This window comes from Grampus griseus (genome assembly GCF_964374135.1).
Source record: "Grampus griseus genome assembly, chromosome: 11".
NCBI classification, from domain to species: Eukaryota; Metazoa; Chordata; class Mammalia; order Artiodactyla; family Delphinidae; genus Grampus; species Grampus griseus.
Genome location: NC_139005.1, coordinates 73,756,844 through 73,777,072, shown reverse-complemented (window position 1 = coordinate 73,777,072; position 20,229 = coordinate 73,756,844). Strand labels below are relative to the sequence as shown.

General features: G+C 35.1%; 1 protein-coding gene across 1 annotated transcript in view; it reads left to right on the top strand.

Annotated features, from left to right (window-relative positions):
- Nucleotides 1-3,414: 3,414 nt before the first annotated feature.
- EPYC (epiphycan) overlaps nucleotides 3,415-20,229 on the top strand; it is a gene marked incomplete at both ends in the record, with an annotated part of 35,373 nt that continues 18,558 nt past the window's right edge. The window contains one exon of the mRNA XM_082666261.1: nucleotides 3,415-3,579. Coding sequence (XP_082522387.1) covers nucleotides 3,415-3,579 — 165 coding nt within the window. The remainder of the gene's footprint in view (nucleotides 3,580-20,229) is intronic.

The following is a 20,229-nucleotide window of genomic DNA, read 5'->3' as shown; positions in this document are numbered from 1 at the left end:
GTTCTGAAGACATGCCATCTCCTCCGTCAGTTTGTCCAGGACCAAACCTGTTTCTGAAGTCTAGTACATAAAGCTATTCACCTCTGGTCATGAGGAAAGATTCCTGATGCACAGGTGAGAGCTAGATTTACATAACACATACCAGAATACAAAATGCAAGTTTTATCTTTCTCTAGAACTTCTGCAGTGTGAGTGGAAATGAAGAACGGAGATTTAATACAAATATATTTTCTCTCCATACCTATAATAAATCTCAGTTTCACAAACCATGTCAGGTACCAAAAGCCTAAAACAAATCTTGTACTCTGGGAGAAAATTTTTTTTAATGTAATTTGATTTGTTTGGCTCTGATAGATAAAAGAGAAGAAAAGGAGCCTTCTTTTCAAAACACTCAGATCATATTTATGCATTATTTCTGGGCATCATTTTTCATAAATATTCATGCAAGAGGTTCATGGTTTGATTGCTCTCGAAGCTTTCCAAGCAATCAAAATATTTTTTTGGTTCTGTTTTGTTTTTTGCTTTTACTTACCCAACATTATACAGGTAAGGTTTTTGCAACATTTACTAAACTTCAGTTAACATTAGTGAAAATTGAAGAAAACAATTCAAGATATGCAAGGTTTGGGAAAATTACTTCTTATTAGAACATTTCTGAAATATCCATCTACAGTATCACTGTTTACATTAATGTCTTAATTGGTGAATTGGTTATAGATGAGATATGTTAAAACCAACTTTTTCCATTTAAAATTTTTAAGGTGACATATTTGCAATTATACCTCCTTTAACATAACTTCAAAAGCTTCATATACTCTGTAGTTTGAATTCTACTGCTTAATTTGAGTGATTATAAAATAATTTGGAGTTTTTAGAGACTGAGAAGCATTTCCCAAGGTTAGCTTTTCCAAACAGAAAATTGAGTATTATAAATTCCACCTCCCACAGACCAGAATTCACAACTATTGGTCAGGGGCAAACACCACTGGCTCTGCGTCCTCAGTCACTGTGTGCCATTTCACCAAGTAGGAGCCAAAGGTAAGTTTTTACACTTGTTTTCTTCTCAGGTTATATACTTTTTTCCCTACTATAATAACCTTTAAAAAAAATAATTCAACTTGCTTTAATATTTTGTGGTGAACTTTGATTCAATCAGCTGGGTTTACTTTTGCTCTTTTTATATTTATATTATTCTTGGAAAATCCAAAATTCTGAATTAGCTTAGGAATTCATAACATACAGAAAAATAGTTGATCTTAAGAGCCAGGAGAATAAAATTAGATGCCAATAAAATTATAGTAGTTTCCAATATATTCCTTAAGTCAGGTGCCCTGACATGGAACACGTTCTTTGCCAGTATTGACAGGCACTATTGATTGTTATTGATTGAAATATTATGCAAAAGAAGAAAATGATAAGATTTCAGGTGTTTAAAATATACTGATTATATTACAATTTTCCATTTACAATGTCTTTTTAAGCTATATATTTTAAATTTTTATATAAGTATAAGCTATTAAAATGTCATTAAATGGTATAGAGCGGACAATATGTTTAAAGGTTCAACAAAGACATTACATTAAATACCAATGTAAGTATTCGAAGGAAGGAACATGCTTTTTTAAACTATACATGGATATGTGTTCTTCATATTTCTAAGGTTCACAGACTGCCTTATTGATGATAGCTTTAGGGGATATGTCAAATGCAAGTCAACTCTAATATGCAGATATATATAATCAAACATAGAGTATGAAGTGAGAAAAAGAATAAGCAAGTGCATAATTTTTTTGAACAATGAATGTTGCCAGAACTGTACAAGGAAATCTATATATTTTTTAGGTTAGTGGTGGCCACTGTTAATGCTTCCCATCTGAATATGGGAGAATGGTTTCTGAAAGATTTGCAAATCACACTGTTTTATTAAGTAGGACTTTGTTGATAATTGCATAAAACTGTTCCAAATCTGAGATCCTGCAAAGACCTCTGCAAAGGCAAGTAAAATAGAGGCTTAGTTTATCCAGTATGAATAAAAAACTTATTTGAAGAAAGCATAGGAAAGGATAAAAAGGAGCTCCTTGTACTACTTCCTATTCTCAGAGGAATTTCATATCCTTCTGCCTAAACCTGCTTCATAAAGACTTTCTTTCAAGTAACTGAAGGTCAATTTGTCTGCCAGTGCATTCAAGTTTGAAAGTAATATTTATCATGAATTCCTTTTTGTATGTGTGCATAGGTACAAACACCACATGTACTGTTCTTAAAGTAAACCCAAGAAGTGTATCCAAAATACAAAACCTTTAAAATTAGATATGCTTGATCAAAATTTTACAAATACTTTGCTTCCTCAATGAATGATCACTAGGTAACACTTTTCATAGGCCTAATTTAAATGTTTAAAATTAAACATAAGAGATTTTCTTCTAAACTAAAATGTATGCAAAGGAGTACATACAGAATTAAAATAATTAAAATTATAAGATCTTGACTGAATCTCCCCAAAGCATGATGTTACCATGGAAACTAAGAATAGCGTTTATTAAAGAATTACAAAACAAAAGATTGCTCTAATCCCATGTGTGTGCAAATCCTCCTCTAAGGAAATCTTGCTAAATGGTGACTTTCAGACATGTATTCCTATTGATTCTGAGTTTAAACTTTAGATAGCCACTAAGGATTGAAATAAAACACTAAGGACTAAAAAGGAAAAGGACTAAGGAAAAAAATAATTTTCTTGTCTGCTCCATTTAGTTAAGACAAGCTTTGAAAATATTGCATAAAATATTAATTTTATGTATGTAAATATTAAATTATGTATGCATTAAAGACACCCAGAGGCAACAAAGAAGTAAAAGAAAGAAAAAACAAACCTTCATTATTTTGTCTGGAAAAAGCCCTAGACTTAAATGTACAAGAAACAGTCCTAGCTGTATTACTAGCCAACTCTGTCTTGGTTTCCTCATTTGTAAAGTGATGTGACAGTTATAGTGATTAGCATCATCATCCTCATCATCCCTACATCCCAGAGTTGATGAAAGAATCTTAATGCTTAGTAAGTGGTAAAACTCTTAGATAATGTGAAGGCTTTTGTGAATAAGTATACCACAGTCTTTCTGCATACCATTTTCTCCATGTTTCTCTATAAAATAAAATCAATTTCACCATAATTCCAATATCTACTGTAAAAATGTGGATAGGTTTGTGAATTCATTTGAGCATCTGGCATCAATAGTCCTCGGAAGCCACACAATTTCACGTGCTATGTTTATAAATTATCCATGGAAAGAAAGCTACCAGCTTGAGTTTCTCAGTATTGACAGTGATTTCATTCCTATTTAGTGAAAACTATTCATAAGTTATTATCAATTAAATATGTATGTGTTTTAATATTTTATGATTAGGAAAGTTAGAAAAATGAAAACATTAGCAAGACTCGTTCTGGGACTTGTCATCTTGGATGCTGCTGTGACCGCCCCAACTCTAGAATCCATCAACTATGACTCAGAAACCTATGATGCCACCTTAGAAGACCTGGATAATCTATACAACTATGAAAACATACCAATGGGTCAAGCTGAGGTAACTGATTCCTCCCACTCCTGAGACTTTTTAAAGCATTGTATGAGGAATTATTAGGGTTTCTTCTCTTTAAATAGATTTTTGTTTACTTATAAGTGGAGATGTTCCATCAATAATTTCATATTAACTTTTTCTCCAGAACACGTTCAATGTGATGGAGGTTAACATTGGGAAACTCTGTTGCTTTCTTTATACTTCACTTTGTTTTCTTTATATTTCCTCATAAAATTGAAAAATAAAAGTTTCTATCAAGTTAGAACAGAGAAAATTAGGGGAAGAGGCAATCAATGAGGAAAAGGTGAATTCAAATAGTACATATAAAATGATAAGGAAGTTTGGGAAGTTTGAAGTAAAGAAAAAAGACATGAGATTAAAATGTAATAGAAGAAAACTAAAAGAATGCAGAAAAAGGACAATGATTTGAAACTTTACTGTATTCCAAGCACAAATACGCTTCCCTAAATGACTGATTACCCTCAGCAGTAATGTAGGCATTGGCAAGGTTACAGACCGTTACCTAAATCTGATATGACATGTTCCTAATTAAATGGTAGGCTTTTTACATAACTAAAGGATACAGACTAATTTTTCTGAATCAGAAAACAAGCAGATCTTGAAATGCTGGAGTCTAATGAATGTACAACATTGACAAAAACTAATTAAGTACAAATAAACCGAAAGGGAAATTACATCACGTTTACAAGATCAGAACATATTTGGGGCAGTCATTCAAGTGTAAATTTTCTTAGAATAACTACTTTTGACAACTAGGAAAATGAAATATTTAGACAAAAGCATGTATTTAAATTGCATGGGACTTAGATACATCTTTATTAAAATAGTAAACATTCTCATTATTGTTTATGTTGCCTTCTAAAATACAAGAATTAGATTTTCACAGTACAGTAGTTTTTACATATTCTCCCCCTGCACTATTCTTTTCCTGTTTTTCTCTCTTTTGCCATCTGTCTCTCTCTCTCTATCTTTCTCTTCCCCACTTTTTAGTAAAGTTTCAGGCTTGACAGCAGGCCACTTTTCTTTTGAACATTTAGTTATGACTCTGTTTTTAAGTCTTTATCAACATTCAGTGCTTGATTCATTTCACTGTGTGGCTTCTATTATGTGAAGGGGATTTTCTGTTGAGAATTTATAGTCATTAATACCAATCTTGCTATATGTGATCTCTGTATCTCTAATCTAATGCATCAATGTAGAGTATAAGAAGAAAGTTTTTCAGTGCTTAACTCATCTGCCCTGTTCCTTTTTCCATTTTGCAGAAATATTAAAAAAAAAAAAACTCAGTGCATATCTGCATTTATCTACCAAATTAAATATTTTAATTTAAACTTATTTGTCATTCTTCCAAAAAATATTTCATTGGATTGGTGAGTACCATAGTGAATTCTTTATTTTAAGTAGGGCTGGGGAATTTGGATTCAAGGGTTTATTTATTCACTTCAGAAGACCAAATGCATAATAGAGGGACTACCATTTGAGACCAAGCCTACCCTAGGCAAAACTGTGAAGGAAGTGAATTTTATCTGCAGACTGCTTTTAAGCTATTCCTTGCTGTCAGGATCCTTTCTGTTGCCCAGGAGGCCCTAGACATTCTCATGAGAGTCTGAAGTTCTTCCTGCCATCAAGGAAAATTAAGGTAATATATATATACATATTAGCTTAATTATATATATAATATATAATTATATATATTATATATTAGCTTAATTTTATTTATATATATATGTATATATATATGTGTGTGTGTGTGTATATATATATATATATATATATATATATATAAAGATGATTTATTATACAACCTTTCCTCAGTATTTGCTTATTCTGGAATAACAACCTTCCTGTAAGGTACTGAATATGTGGCATTGTATCCTTACACACCCTAGCCCTTACTTCATGCAAACATTTCTAATTTTCTTACTGGCTAAGCCAGACTCAGAAACCCTAACAACTGAGGGTTCCAGAAAGCCACTGATAATCCCTTGTAGTTGACTGAAATATACAAGTCAGCCCTGATTTAACAGTCCTTTGTGGTGAAGTCATCATCAGCAAACTGGTTTTAGGTAGATGATAGATATGGATACAGATATAGCTATAGATATATACATGTGCTATAATAAAACTATAACACATTTGAAAACATCAAATATACATAATTTTTTAAAGATATTTACAAAGTTGTTCCAACAGCAAAAATCAATCAACTAACGTACTCACCCACCACCTATTGGAAAAAAATCCCAAAACAAACAAAATCAATATGATAAAGAAAATAAGATGACCTAAGGAAAAAAATTCAGAAATTTAACTCAGATCTCAACAACTTATTACTATAAATTCCTTACAAACAAACAACTAGCATATAATTCCCTATGGGAAAATATGAAATAAAGTCAATACTTCCAGTCATGTGAATGGATTCTAGAATTTGCTTAACATGGCATGAATTTCTTGAATGCAGTCTTGTAAGTTCAGATTCTGGAAGGTCAAATAAACTTATTTATCTCGTTTTTATAAATTAAAGGCAGTGGTTGCACATGTTCTTGATCTTATGTGACACTTTCTGAGTGAACACTGATAACACACCCATATAAGGTCCAGTTGATGAAAAGGTTCATAGTAAATGATAGACATAGGGAATGATGGGATCAGATTCTTCAGTTTTTTGTCCTTGATGCCAAGAGTATGGTTCTGCATAATTTAGCCTAGAATTTATTTCAACTGTACAAAAGACAACTTTATATTCTAAAGTTGTAAATTTATAGGATAACTGCTTCTAAATGCCAATTTCTTTCTTTTAAAGTCGAAGACTTGGCATCTTATGCCAATAGAGTAGACCCTTTGGTCTAAACTTGGAATGATTAATACTTAAGGCCTTTGATATATGTGGTAGGTAGAATTCTAAGATGTGCCCTAAGTGGCCCATCCCCTGATGTGTCCATGATCTTTGTAATTGTTACCATCATGAATATATTGGGATATCACTCCTGTAATAGGTTATGTTATATGGCACAGTTGAAATTTAAAAAGGGAGATTATCTTGGTCTGCCTGACCTAAAGTCATGAGCCCCTTAAATCAGTGTCTTGAGGTTAGGGACAAAATTTGAAGCATGAGAGAAATTCAATGCAAGGGAAACTGTTTCTGGCTTTAAAGATATCAATAGATGGGTCTATGTTCATAACAAGAATGCAGGAATTCTCTAGATGCTGAGGAGAAGCTGACAGTCAGCAAGCATATAAGGATACAAGAAACTCAGTCCTAAAGATACAAGAAACTTCAAGTACTTCAAGTACTACATGAGGTTACAGCCCTGGCCATCACTTTATTTTGGCCTTGTGAGACTCTAAGCAGAGAACCCAGTCAAGCCATCCTTGGACTTCTGATCCACAGAAACTATCCGTTTAAAAATGGGTATAGTTTTAAACTGTGAAGTTTATAGCAATTTGCAATGCAGCAACAGAAAACTACTACAATGTAATGATTTAAACTTTTTTTTCTGAAAGCCAAATTTGAATTACTATAAGGCTGCAAGGCTTCCATTTATGAGTCCAACAATTTATCTAGTCAGTGAACCAAACCACCCCTGATTCCCAGGGTTAGAATTTCAATAGAGCTTTATTGATTTCTATTGGTGGTAGTATATTCATTATCTCCTCAGTGACTGAAAAAGGGTAATTGAAAGTATTTCTGTTTTGAAAATTATATGCAGCAATAGTATTTCAGACTCATGACTTATGTGATTTCTGATGATCTAGAATATCCAGGATCCACTGGATACTATGTTAGAAAAAGATTTTAGGCCCAACAATTCCATCATAATGTTCTATATTAGCCAGTGGATAACTTTGCTGGCATAACATAAAGTTGTTGCAATTTTTACTGAGCTTTCATTTTACTTTAATGATATGGATAGGAACTGGTTATAAGCCATAAGACCAAAATGCAGACGTTTTGCTTACTGATGAATACTAGCTAACCCTGAGCACTTCTTATGTGTCAGTAGTGTTCTAGGAATATCACGTGTATTATCTCATTTATTCCTCCCCCAAAAACAATGAAGTGTCATTATTATTCCCATTGAATATAGATGAGGAAGGATATTGAGACAAAGAGCAGTTAAGTAACTTGACTAAGATTACAGTTATTCATAATGTATAATCATAGTGATGTTCTCATATCAGAAAATAATTTCCAACAGACTAATGAAAGATTATATTATCCTCCCTCCATTTTTTACCACTTTCTAATTGTCCTTTTAACTTGAACTGGTTTTGGTTGAGCTGAATGCCAGGTGCATTCTATACTGCACTCTTAGAAAGAAAAGCATTCTTCTATGGGTGAATAATGTGAACTAGAAGTAACATTTATAGACAACTGACTGTTATCTAATTACTGTAAGAAAAAAATGGCTTAGACTAACTACTTAGTCTATACTTGAAAGAATAATTGTGAATATGTATTTGCCAACATATATCTAAGTTATGAGTAATAACCTGAATATATGCATATATACACATATATATACATATATAGATATATTTGGGAGTCTAGGATCCAGGGAAACATTTCCCTATTTTCCTTAAAACGTTCACCAAAAAACTAAATAGTTCAAAATTCTGTATTCTTTGAGTGGCTTAAGTTGAGACTGCGTTTTTGACCAAGGCAGGTATTTGTTTCCATTTTCATGCTATAGTTTTTGGGTTATTGATTTTCCATTCCTCTTAGGTCTAAAAAAACATTGGTCCTGACCATGAGTAATTTATTTTGCCCAGAAAAGTACTCAGTGACTATATTAATATTTATGGAAGTTCTGCTGAAAGATATGAACTTCCATTCCTCCAGGAAATTCTCCTTGGCTCCAATCAGATAATTAGACTTCTCCTCACCTATATCACATTATTTAGTCTTACATAATTACCTCTACTTAAGTGAGCCTGCACTGTTCCTGCATCTTCAATAAATACCAGGAATGTTATACCCTGTGGTCCCATGAAGCACTTGATTGTATTTGCTGTAGGGTGGCGTGAGGGCATTTTCAACGCCACACAATGCTCTTTCATGAGAATGTGGAGGAACAGGTTGCAAGTTTTAAGGAATTTGTTTATTTTCTGGGCCATACACCTTGTAACTAAGTGTGCTGATCATTTTGCTCAGAAAAATGGCTCTTAATTGTTGCCTCATTCTTCCCTGGTGTCATATTATTTCCCACACCTTTATTTTCCTATCATCCTAATCTCCTCATGGAGATTTTTTTTGAAGTATTACCATACATGCTTTAAAAACTGTTGGTGGGAATGTAAATTGATACAGCCACTGTGGAGAACAGTATGGAGGTTCCTTAAAAAACTACAAATAGAACTACCATATGACCTAGCAATCCCACTACTGGGCATATACCCTGAGAAAACCATAATTCAAAAAGAGTCATGTACCAAAATGTTCATTGCAGCTCTATTTACAATAGCCCGGAGATGGAAACAACCCAAGTGTCCATCATCGGATGAATGGATAAAGAAGATGTGGCACATATATACAATGGAATATTACTCAGCCATAAAAAGAAACGAAATTGAACTATTTGTAATGAGGTGGATAGACCTAGAGTCTGTCATACAGAGTGAAGTAAGTCAGAAAGAGAGAGACAAATACCGTATGCTAACACATATATATGGAATTTAAGAAAAAAAAAAAAAGAAGAGCCTAGGGGTAAGACAGGAATAAAGACCCAGACCTACTAGAGAATGGACTTGAGGATATGGGGAGGGGGAAGGGTAAGCTGTGACAAAGCGAGAGAGAGGCATGGACATATATACACTACCAAACATAAGGTAGATAGCTAGTGGGAAGCAGCCGCATAGCACAGGGAGATCAGCTTGGTGCTTTGTGACTGCCTGGAGGGGTGGGATAGGGAGGGTGGGAGGGAGAGAGACGCAAGAGGGAAGAGATATGGGAACATATGTATATATATAACTGATTCATTTTGTTGTAAAGCAGAAACTAACACACCATTGTAAAGCAATTATACTCCAATAAAGATGTTAAAAAAAAACTGCCTTATATACTTTCTGGAATGAGATAAGGTATGCATTCATAAGTAAATAACATTAACAACTAATTTAAAAAAACCACATCAGTAACAATTGGCCAATAGGAAATTTCTTGAATGAGGAATGCTTTTCTTGCTATTACTCTCCATTGATCTTAAAATGAAGGCCATTTTTTCTCTTTCACAGAAAGAACAAGTGGCTAGATTGTTTAAAATTAACCCTATAAAGAAAACTCCCATTGAAATAAACACATTCAGCTTCAAAAATAGCATTTATGGATGAAGAAGCTATAAGCTCATCAAAGGGATGAAAATTAAATTTAGTGAAGTTATAGGACTGAGAGAGAACTCAGTGAAGGCAGTTGTATCAAGTAACAATGGAGCAATGATTTCTTTTCTCTTGTCATAACAGGGTGTTATGCAACACATGTTATTATTCTTTTAGAATACATATTGATGGTCTGTAACACCTGAAATTACTTAAGTAGAATCAAACTAATTTAGGGCTACTTATAGAAATCAACATCCACTTTAGATAATGATATATAAGAAGGATCTTAAAATTAGGTTATCTAAGTATAATAAATTGGTATAGAACTTTGCTAATGCTAGAAGATAGTTTGTCTCAAAACTCATCTTTACATTTTCTGAGCAAAAAGTAATTAAATTACAGATATTTCTACAATTTATGTCCTCTGGTGAAAAAGGCTTGCAATACTTTTATTTTTATATTTGGAATTATGTCTCACTTTGGCCAATTTATACAATATGAGTTAAAGTTTCAAATATATGGTTGGCATATAAAATACCTCTTACTGGAAGAAGTAACTTGTTAAAGTGTCAGTCAGCCTGAAGTAAATATTCTTTTCAGGATATGGCAAAAAATAAAAGTTAACCTTTCTCTTTACCCTCCCTTTTCACTGAAGATGCTCTGGAGGATGAGAGGAAAGAATTTTGCTGATGATCTTTTAATACCGTTGTCTGACTGACTTTCCATAAGCTTCTTTCAAAAGCAGCATTAAACCATTTGATTCTTATGGTAAGCTATTTGAAAACCTTAAAAAAATGAAGCAACCAAAATGTACAATCATGCAGGCTCACAGGAAAAGAAAATTATTCATAGTATTTGCCAGTGATTTGTTTGTGTTTGTATCTGTATTATACATTATTTATGAGACCACAAATATAAGTTAATTATCATAACTGTCCCTTGAAATAAGACTTGTTATTACTATTATCATTATTATTAAAAACAACTAAGGATCAGAATGTTGCCCAAGGTTATTCAACTAGTAAGTTTCAGAGTAAAATTTAAACCAGGTTCTTTTAATGTCAAACTAGAGAGACCCTGGCACTAAAACCTCCATTATTTTCCTGTTCCTTCTCTTTCATCTATACTTCTTTTAGCTGTGTCCAATATTGAGGTTTATTTTCTCTGAAATTAAGTAATTTGATTATTAGGAATCAGAAAAAAATTTTCAAGTGATTGCAATTAACACACTATCTAAGCATCTCTCTTAGCTGTCAAAGTATTTAAGGGAGAGACAGGACAGATGATCCTTCTGAACTGAAAGCAGCTTTGTCAAAAATATGGGGACTGAGCAATCTTTGCCAAACACATTTCTTCCTCATTCATTTTCAAGATAAAGTAGAAAATAAGATACAGCTTTCACTGCCAATGTTCATGGTCACATTCTTTTAGATAATTAACATGAATCATTTAAATCAGTTTGAGTACCAGACTTATGGTTAGAGCACAATTTCACTGCACTTAGGATACCTACACGCCAGCATGTGGAACCCACAAGAATATTCTTTAGTAACTCAGGCCGAATGGCCCAGGGCCTTTTAACATGTTCAGAAACCAATTTCTGATATAATGATAACAACATAGAACACTTTCAAGACTGAGTAGCAAGTGGTGGGATAATTTGGGAGAAAGATAAATTTAAAATTGTTTTGTTTTACAAATATCTTACTTAGTGTTAGAGTAAAAATCCAAATAGCATTCTGGATTTCGAAGACTAACAAAAAGGGAGATGGGCCTATAATTTAAATATTATGTGCTGAGGAACTGAGCTTATTGGTTAGGTATAGACTGGCAGGGTGGCGACCCTAAACTAAGCAAATAAACAGATGAGGACTTTTGCTTCTCACTCTGGCTTTGCCTGGGCACTTAAATCATTACCACACACACTACAAAGAATGGTGGGAGAAACCACTAGCTTTGGGTGTTGCTCATGTGCACACCCCATTCATCCTTGAGAGCCAGTTTTTCACAGTGTTGAGTGACATGGGCTATGGAGTCAGTCTCCTCATGTGTGAGTCCCAAGTCCGTCACACCAACTGTGTGGCCTTGGACAGTCATACAACTTCCTATTTATAAGATAACTTGTGAGAATTAAATTAAAAACTTAACGGTTTAACTTAGAACCTGGCACATAGCAAATATTCAATAAATGTTACTTTTACCATGGAATCAGTCATTGAATCAACAGCCACGGAAGCTTATGCACTGGTGATCAGAGAAGCCGTCAGGGAAGGGATGGGATTTGCGCTATAATGAAGACTAACTCTACTGGGCATGGGTTCACCTTGCATCCACTTCCCAATCTCTTGCTGAGAGCCAGGAACAGAAGCAGGTAAATCAGACCAAGTCCTTCCCTGTCCCTCAGTATCCCTCAGTCTAGTTATCTTATAAACACACAATTTCAACACAATAAAGGAAGTGAAAAAATAAGGATAAACAAGATCAGTAGTTATTGGGACATAAGGTTTCTATGAGTTCAGTCACAAAATATATACATATGCTGAGAAATTATGTCTCCAAACCTGCCATTATTTTACTTATATGTTTATCTACCACCTTTTTTCAACAGTATGTAAGTCTACTTACATGAATAAAAGCTATAATACAGAAATAGATATATAAATATATATAATAAATATAAATATAGATAAAATATTAAATATAAGCTACATACAATATTATCTCATAAAATGGTTTATAATATATATATATAATATAGAGTATATTATATTCTCCATATCATCTTATATTGTATATTATTAATTATGTGTTATATTACATTATAGTATAAAAATATAAATTAGGAGAGTGAGGCAAAGAAAAAATAATAGTTGAGAAAATAATATGAAGCCAGGGGCCAAGTACATATTTGAAAATGCATACCATTTTGTATTATGATACATATAGAGACTTACAATATTGAAGTTTTCTGGGCAATAGTGTTAGGTTTTAAGGAACCTCATATGTGCTTCTGCTATGCCCTACCTAACTTTAGAATCAACTGAGGGACAAATGGGACTCAGACAAATAACATTCAAAATATCCCCTTTATTACTGATAAAGGCTAGGTTGTAATATATGACTTAGGTGTGAAGCAACTATGGGCTTCTTAATACAAAACCTCAGAAATAGACTAGGTCATCAGTCACAGGCAATGCTGGCCAACCACAGGCCTCAGAATACAGTAAACCTTCGTGCATGCACAGAGGGGCAAACCAGAACTTATGCTCCTGACAGGCAGGCGACTCCCCTAAAGAAGAAGATGAACCACTCAGGCCAAGCTCCTTCTCTCACTCACCAATTACCCTTGTCTTTCTTCCTCTCATAGGAGGAGTGAGTAAAGGGGCCACAGAGGATACACCCACTCCCCAACACGGTGGCCTCTCAAGCCATCAGCCTTGCCCATTAGGTTCAGTTTAGCTTTCCATGTCGAGAGAGAAAAGCAGCCCATTTCTTAGGACAGCCACTGCTACCTTCATGAGGCCTGCCCTCATGCCAGCTGGCACTCTTAGATGTCCTCTGGAAGTCTGTAGATTTTGACCCCAGAAAACTCTGAAGTGGATCCAAGAACATCAGTGAATTTATCTCAAAGGCCTCTCTGCACCTAAGATTGAAATTTCACTCTCAGTTCTACGTTCTACCTCAAATTATATCAAGCCACATTATCTAATATCAGAGTTTATGAGAGTTTCTGCAATGAAATGAAATGCTAAGTAAATACACTCCAATAAGACAATTCCAGAAACAGAGAGGACACAGATTAGCATATAGCTCTCCTACCTCTATAAAGTTTTTGAGGAAAAATTAAAAACTGCACGTTAATGTCTCTTACATATTAAAGTCTAAACTTGTTTAAATCCAAAGATATTGCTGTACAAAGTCAGAATTAGTTGCCTTGTGATTTAAAAGTCCAAAGAATATGCAGTCCCAAACTCCCCTTTCTCAATTTCTTTTGCTTCATCCCAGCTAGATGAATTCTTTTTGCTTGGGTCAAGCTGGCTTCTTTCAGTAACTACAACCTGAGTAGCCTCTACTAGATACAGATGTAGTTCTTCAGAGGCACATAAATTGCTATTTGTTCATTACCAAGTCTCCCATGGCCTTGATATTTAAAGAGAATGAAGCATTAATTGCACATACAATATTATCACATTATCGACCTTAACCCCCATCAAATTTTTAAAAACCAGATAATCCTGAGTCCCTAAAATAGTTATTCTAGGCAAGAGTATATTCCCCAAACCAGTACATACTGTCCAGAGACCAAGAAGAGAGTTGATGGTACCTGAGAAGTTGGAACATGGAAGAAATCTTGGTTTGACCTCATCCAGATGTTGGTCAGCATATGTTCATTGTCTCTAGTCTGCACAGTTAGAGCTCAAGTACAATTGGGAGAAATCTCCCACCAGGAGTTAAATTATGGCACTGTTTTACCATTATTAGAGCAGCTGTTCTCAAAGCGTCAGCATCTCCTGGGAGCTGGTCAGGAACGCTAATTCTCAGGTCCCACTCCAAACCTAACAAATCAGAAACTCGAGAGGGGGGCCCAGTGATCAATGATTTAACAAACTCTCCATGTCATTCTGATGCACCTACGGTATGAGCAGCACAACATCCCCAAACACAAGCTCTTCTCTCAGAGTATTATTGGAGATATTCCTGTTTCTTAGCACAGTTTTTATACATCCTGTTATCTAGCACAGGTGATTGACGGCAGGCCCAATTACCAGGTCCGTCTTAGGCTTCTCTTTTTTTCTGCATACTGCCTTTGAATTCCCATTTTCCTGCTAAGCCCTGGTATTCTGGTACCTGGTGTTGCATTGAGTATGTGTTCTGTCAAGTGACAGATTCTGTTGTAAGCAAGGATTTTCAGCCAGGGGTTTCTCTAGTCTGGAAGCTGTGTGCCCCAGGGCAGGGGCTTTTACTCTTGCTTCAGGCTGTGGAATTCAAGAAATCCGCCTCCCAGAGAGTTTCCACTTCTTCCCCATGTTTTTGTTTTGTTTTGTTTTGTTTTTCAGCTGGAGAATCAACCTCAGCAGATTCCTGAACTGAAACTGCTGTTGATGTTTCTGATGCCTGTGGTCCTTGGGAGGCTAGTAAAAAACAATCCTTCTACCATATTCTCATCAAGACCTTACTCAACATTTCAAAGTTCCAGGACTTAATTAGCATTTCTGTCTCCCAAGTCCTATTCTGCGGAATTAATTTCCCCTCTAGTGTAGTGGTTCTTGACCTCGGCCATATGTTTGAATCATCTCTAGAGTTTTAAAACATTTCAATGCCTAGACCACACCCTAGACTATTAAAATCACAATCTCTGGGGGTAGGACCCAGGTGGGGTATTTGACGTCCCTCAGCTATTCTTTTAGTGTGTCAGGTACTATTTTTTTAACCAGTTTAATATGCTTTTCAATTTGGTCCCTTTACTTCTCTAGTACTGTGTGCTAAATGACAGCCTTTTTCTCTTTTCTTTCTGGTCCAGATTTTTGTTTTACTGACATAGTCCTCCAGATTTTGTCTTGTGGCATATTCCACAGAGACATTAAAAAATCAGTAAATTACAAACCTGCCAAAAGTAAATAACATTGTTCAAAAAATCTTTGGAAATCTTCATATTTCTGAGTTGGATAATCCTATCCTGGACATGTTCTCCTACCATACTAATTTCTAACCCCAGATGGGACCTGACCTCTTATTGCCCTACATAGCCTTTTTCTTAAATGCCTAATTTTCATTAGACCCTCCCTAATTCCACAAATTTCTCATTCTAACACTCCTAGGCCAAGTTATGGTAAACCTTGTCTTGAGTTTGCTAGGAACAGAGAGGCTTCCACTGTTAAGGTACACGCACACACACGCACTGAAATAATTCAAGAATTACTACTTGGCAATGTTGTCATCCATCAGGTTGTACAATTATTGGCTTGTGATGTCAGTGTACTCCACATAAGATGCAGATTGGCGGGCCCCAAAGGATAATCACAGTGACAGCATATCAATATCTTTGTTAACATTCAATACGGGCTTTAAAGAGGTAAATGGTATATATGCAAATATATTAAACACTCCATTTCTTAATTCATATAAGGAGAAAAGCAAATAAACTATATCTAAAAGATATTGAGGATTGATCAACTCTTTTTTAAGTGTGTTTTCTCTGGAGTTATGATATCAAAACTCTGATCAAAGACATAAACATGAAAGAAATCAAATACAGAACATTTAAGATAAAAATCCTTCACAATAACTATATTGAATCTATAACATATATAGAATGGAAATTGAAGGGGATCCGTACATTTTTGTACTGAGATTAAAAAGGAAGATCAGGGCTTCCCTGGTGGCGCAGTGGTTGAGAGTCCGCCTGCCAATGCAGGGGACACAGGTTCGTGCCCCGGTCTGGGAGGATCCCACATGCCGCGGAGCGTCTGGGCCTGTGAGCCATGGCCACTGAGCCTGCACGTCCGGAGCCTGTGCTCCACAACGGGAGAGGCCACAACAGTGAGAGGCCCACGTACAGCAAAAAAAAAAAAAAGGAAGATCACAGAGTGAAATATTGCCAAAGCCAATTAACTGTTATTCAGCAGCCTTCTCCTATTGGCAGGAGGACATCTATCATGTTAGACTGCAGAAACTTAACGATAGTCAGCAAATCTAAGGATTTCGAACCCTTGAAAGACAGCCCTTCCTTTACATTATGCTATTATAGAGCTGATATACCCAGGTTCTGCTCCTACAAACTTCTGATTATAATCAGGCCCCCAAGTGAAGCTACAGAGACTACAGAGAACATATTGGTGGCAATAACAGGGTTCAGGTTAGCATCCTGGTTTAGTACAGTCTTTGGAATTTGTTTAAAGTAATTCTTCCCCTGAGAGATAAAGTCAGGTTTCTAAATTTGTAAAAATTTTCAAGCCTTTACCACTGAGACTGTACATGAGGAAAAAAAATAATGTAATAACTATCTATTTTGAAGGCAATTGGCTACTAGCTGCTCCTCCCTGGGACATCCTCCAAAATGCACGTTTTCTTATTCAAAATGTCTATAATTACGTCTGATAAATACATCATCAACATCATCATCAATGAATAGCAGTTGTATGCAGAGAAGTTCTACATATTAAAAGGCACAGCTTGTTACAGTTTGTGGCTCAATAAAGTCTGTGTTAGAAGGAACAATTTGCTTTGTGTTAGGATGGGAAAGATTGAAACTTAAAAAAAGTACTAAATTACTTCACCATAAAATAAAGAGCTAGCATTTGAAAGGTTCTAAATATCTTGGTTTTCAGTCCAACTTCTTTGTTTTCAATTACTGTGATTGACTGTCTCTCCCTACCCCCATCCTCATGAGATTACTGATTTCAGCCTACACTAAATTGTCCTGGCATCCTTACTTGGGGAACAAGGGCAGTAAGGGGAAAGGGAACATGAACTGACTTTGCTATTAAATAGTGTTTCTACAGCCTTTGCCAAAGTTCCCTACCAATATTATTTGGAGACATTCAATTAGAACTAGATGATACATTTTGTGAGAACTAAGATGTTGGAAACCTATTAAGTTTCTGGAGTCTAAGGGGATGATGGTGAACAGAGTCCTGAATAAACTGGGATAAAACTGAAGTAAAAAATCTTTCTGGCAAGTAAAAATGAAATATTGCCATGTTCTGACAACAAGGAAAGGAAATGAGAAAATAAACATGTGAACAAAGAAAAACATGCTGAGGTCCCAGAAGAGACACAGATTAGGGAGGGTATGATTAAACGGAAACTTTAAATCATCAGCTTTTGTTTCTTTTGCATTAAATTTTTCACTTAAACATTGCACTGAATACAAAGAAGCATTACCATTTAGAGTTATTTATGAAGAGTAACCATACGTTAGGATAGATTAAAAGAAAAGGAAGCATTTACATGTTTTTGTCAATACATACATATCTTAGCAAGTCAATATCAAATGTTATGATTATTATACGCTATTTTGATTAAACAAAAAGCCATTAACTAATTTTGATTTTGACTTGCAGATATTTATTCATTATATAGATTTATTAATTTTGACTTAATAAAATACTGAGATTTAAAAATAAATTGAAACAATGGTGAATTCACTAAAATTAAGTGATATAATATTTCAGTAAGTACTATACCAAATAACCAAGATCAAAGAACAGTTGTTTGTAAAAGAGAAATCAGGGAGGATAGAGAGACAAAAAAATGTGCATTTATTTTTTCTAATGTCAATGATATGTGCTAGATAGCTCAACCCCAAAAATATTAGAAACTGTTCCATCAGTTTAATTAGGAAACACGTAAGAAAACAAAAATTGAAAAGGTCTATATTAGGGCAAGTTACATTAGCAGCTGTAACAAGCAATTCAAAATCCCAATGGCTTAACACAATAAAAATTTATATCTTGCTGACATGACTACCCAATGCAGGTCAATGAGTTTACTGTCTTCCAAGTAGTTATTCAGGGATTCGAACATCTTTCATGCTAGAACGTCACCATCCTCACCTTTGTCACGGTGGATCTTCTGTTGACAGATTAAGGGAAGAGAAAGAATATGAAGAAAGTATGCTTATTCTTCACTGAATTTGACCAGATGCTGCACATGACCTTCTCTGCCCGTCAGTTGGCTAGAACTAGCCAAATGACCCAAGCTAGAGTCAAATAAATTGGAAAATTTATTTTAACTGAATACCCAGGAGGAAAACGAGATGATTTGGTGAATATATGAAATTGTCTTAGCCATCATGCTTAATCAGACTAGAGTTTCATTCTACGTAATACTTATTTCTCACAAAAGTGAGAGAAAATTATAATAAATGCGGCTGGAATTTTACACTCTACCTACAGCCCTGTTATGTGATTTCTTTTTATACTTGTCAATTTCAGGGACTGACTGGCTGCCAAGTGCTACCACCGGGCAACATGGCCTTGGTAGGGTGTTCAGCCTTCAGGGTCAGCAACTGACTAACATGATCAGTCACCATCAGAGCTGATGGTAGGTTGATAAATGACACCAAGAAAAAAAAAATCACGTGAGGCTTAAAATATGTACAAGGAAGTCCATTTATGAATTTATAATGTGAAGTCATTCCCAGCGATGACAATGCTCACTGTTCCTATCCAGAGCTCCTCTTCCTCAGAATGAAGATATTTAAGAAGTTAGATTATTCAGCATGATTTTTTTTTTTTTTTTTTGGCTGAGTACAGAGTCAGTAAATGTTAAGGGCGTTGTGCAGTTCTGTGGCAACGATAATCAAGTTCACATCCTGGCCTTACTACATAGAAGCTATGTGACCTCAGGCAGTTTATTTAACCCTCCCTCCTTCCATCCTCAGTTTACAAATCTATTAAATGTGCACAATTATTGGTACAGATTTTTGTGCTGTATATGTGGCTATTTAACTAATATCTATTTCCCCATGAGGGTTAATGTTATATACCTTATTGTTGTTTTTTCATCATTATATTTGGTGGCTTAAAACAACCATTTATTTAGCTCACAATTCTGCAGTTCAGCAATTTGGGCTGTGCTATGCTTCTAGTTTGCACTGGGCTCACTCATATATCCCCAACCAGCTGTTGGGTTGGTTCAGGGATGGATGGACTAGGTGGGCCTCAGCTTACATGGCTTTCCTGTACTCCATATGCTCTGTCATTTTCCAACAGGCTGGAGCCAGCTCATTCATATGATGACTGGGCAGGGTTCCTAGAGATCAAATGAAAACATGAAATATTTCTGGAGAACTACCCTCAAAACTGACACAACAATACATTCTATTGACTGAAGCAAATCAGAAGGCCAGTCTAAATTCAAAATTCAAGGGATGAGAAATGACCCTCTACTTCTTGATTGCAGGAGTTGAAAAGTCATGTTGCAAAGGATCTTAGAAAAGGAATAATTGCAACAATCCAAAAAAACCACACAAATCTACCATGAAATCAATGGTGGATGTGCCAAAAGAAGTACACAAAGCTCTGAGAGCCACTCATCAAACATGTTTGTCTAAGTCACAAAGATCATGAGATGTTTCCTTGAGGAAGTAAGACCTGAACTAGATATGAGGGGCAAATAAGCGATTACAAGGCAACTTTGGGAGGTGGTGGATATTATCTAATATCTTGATTGTGATGACGGCATCACAGATGTTTGCATATATCCAAACTCATCACACTGTACACATTAAATATGTGAAGTTCTTTGTATAGCAATTATACTTTCAATAAAGCTGTTAAAAATAAAATAAGGGAAAAAAAGCTGGGGAGT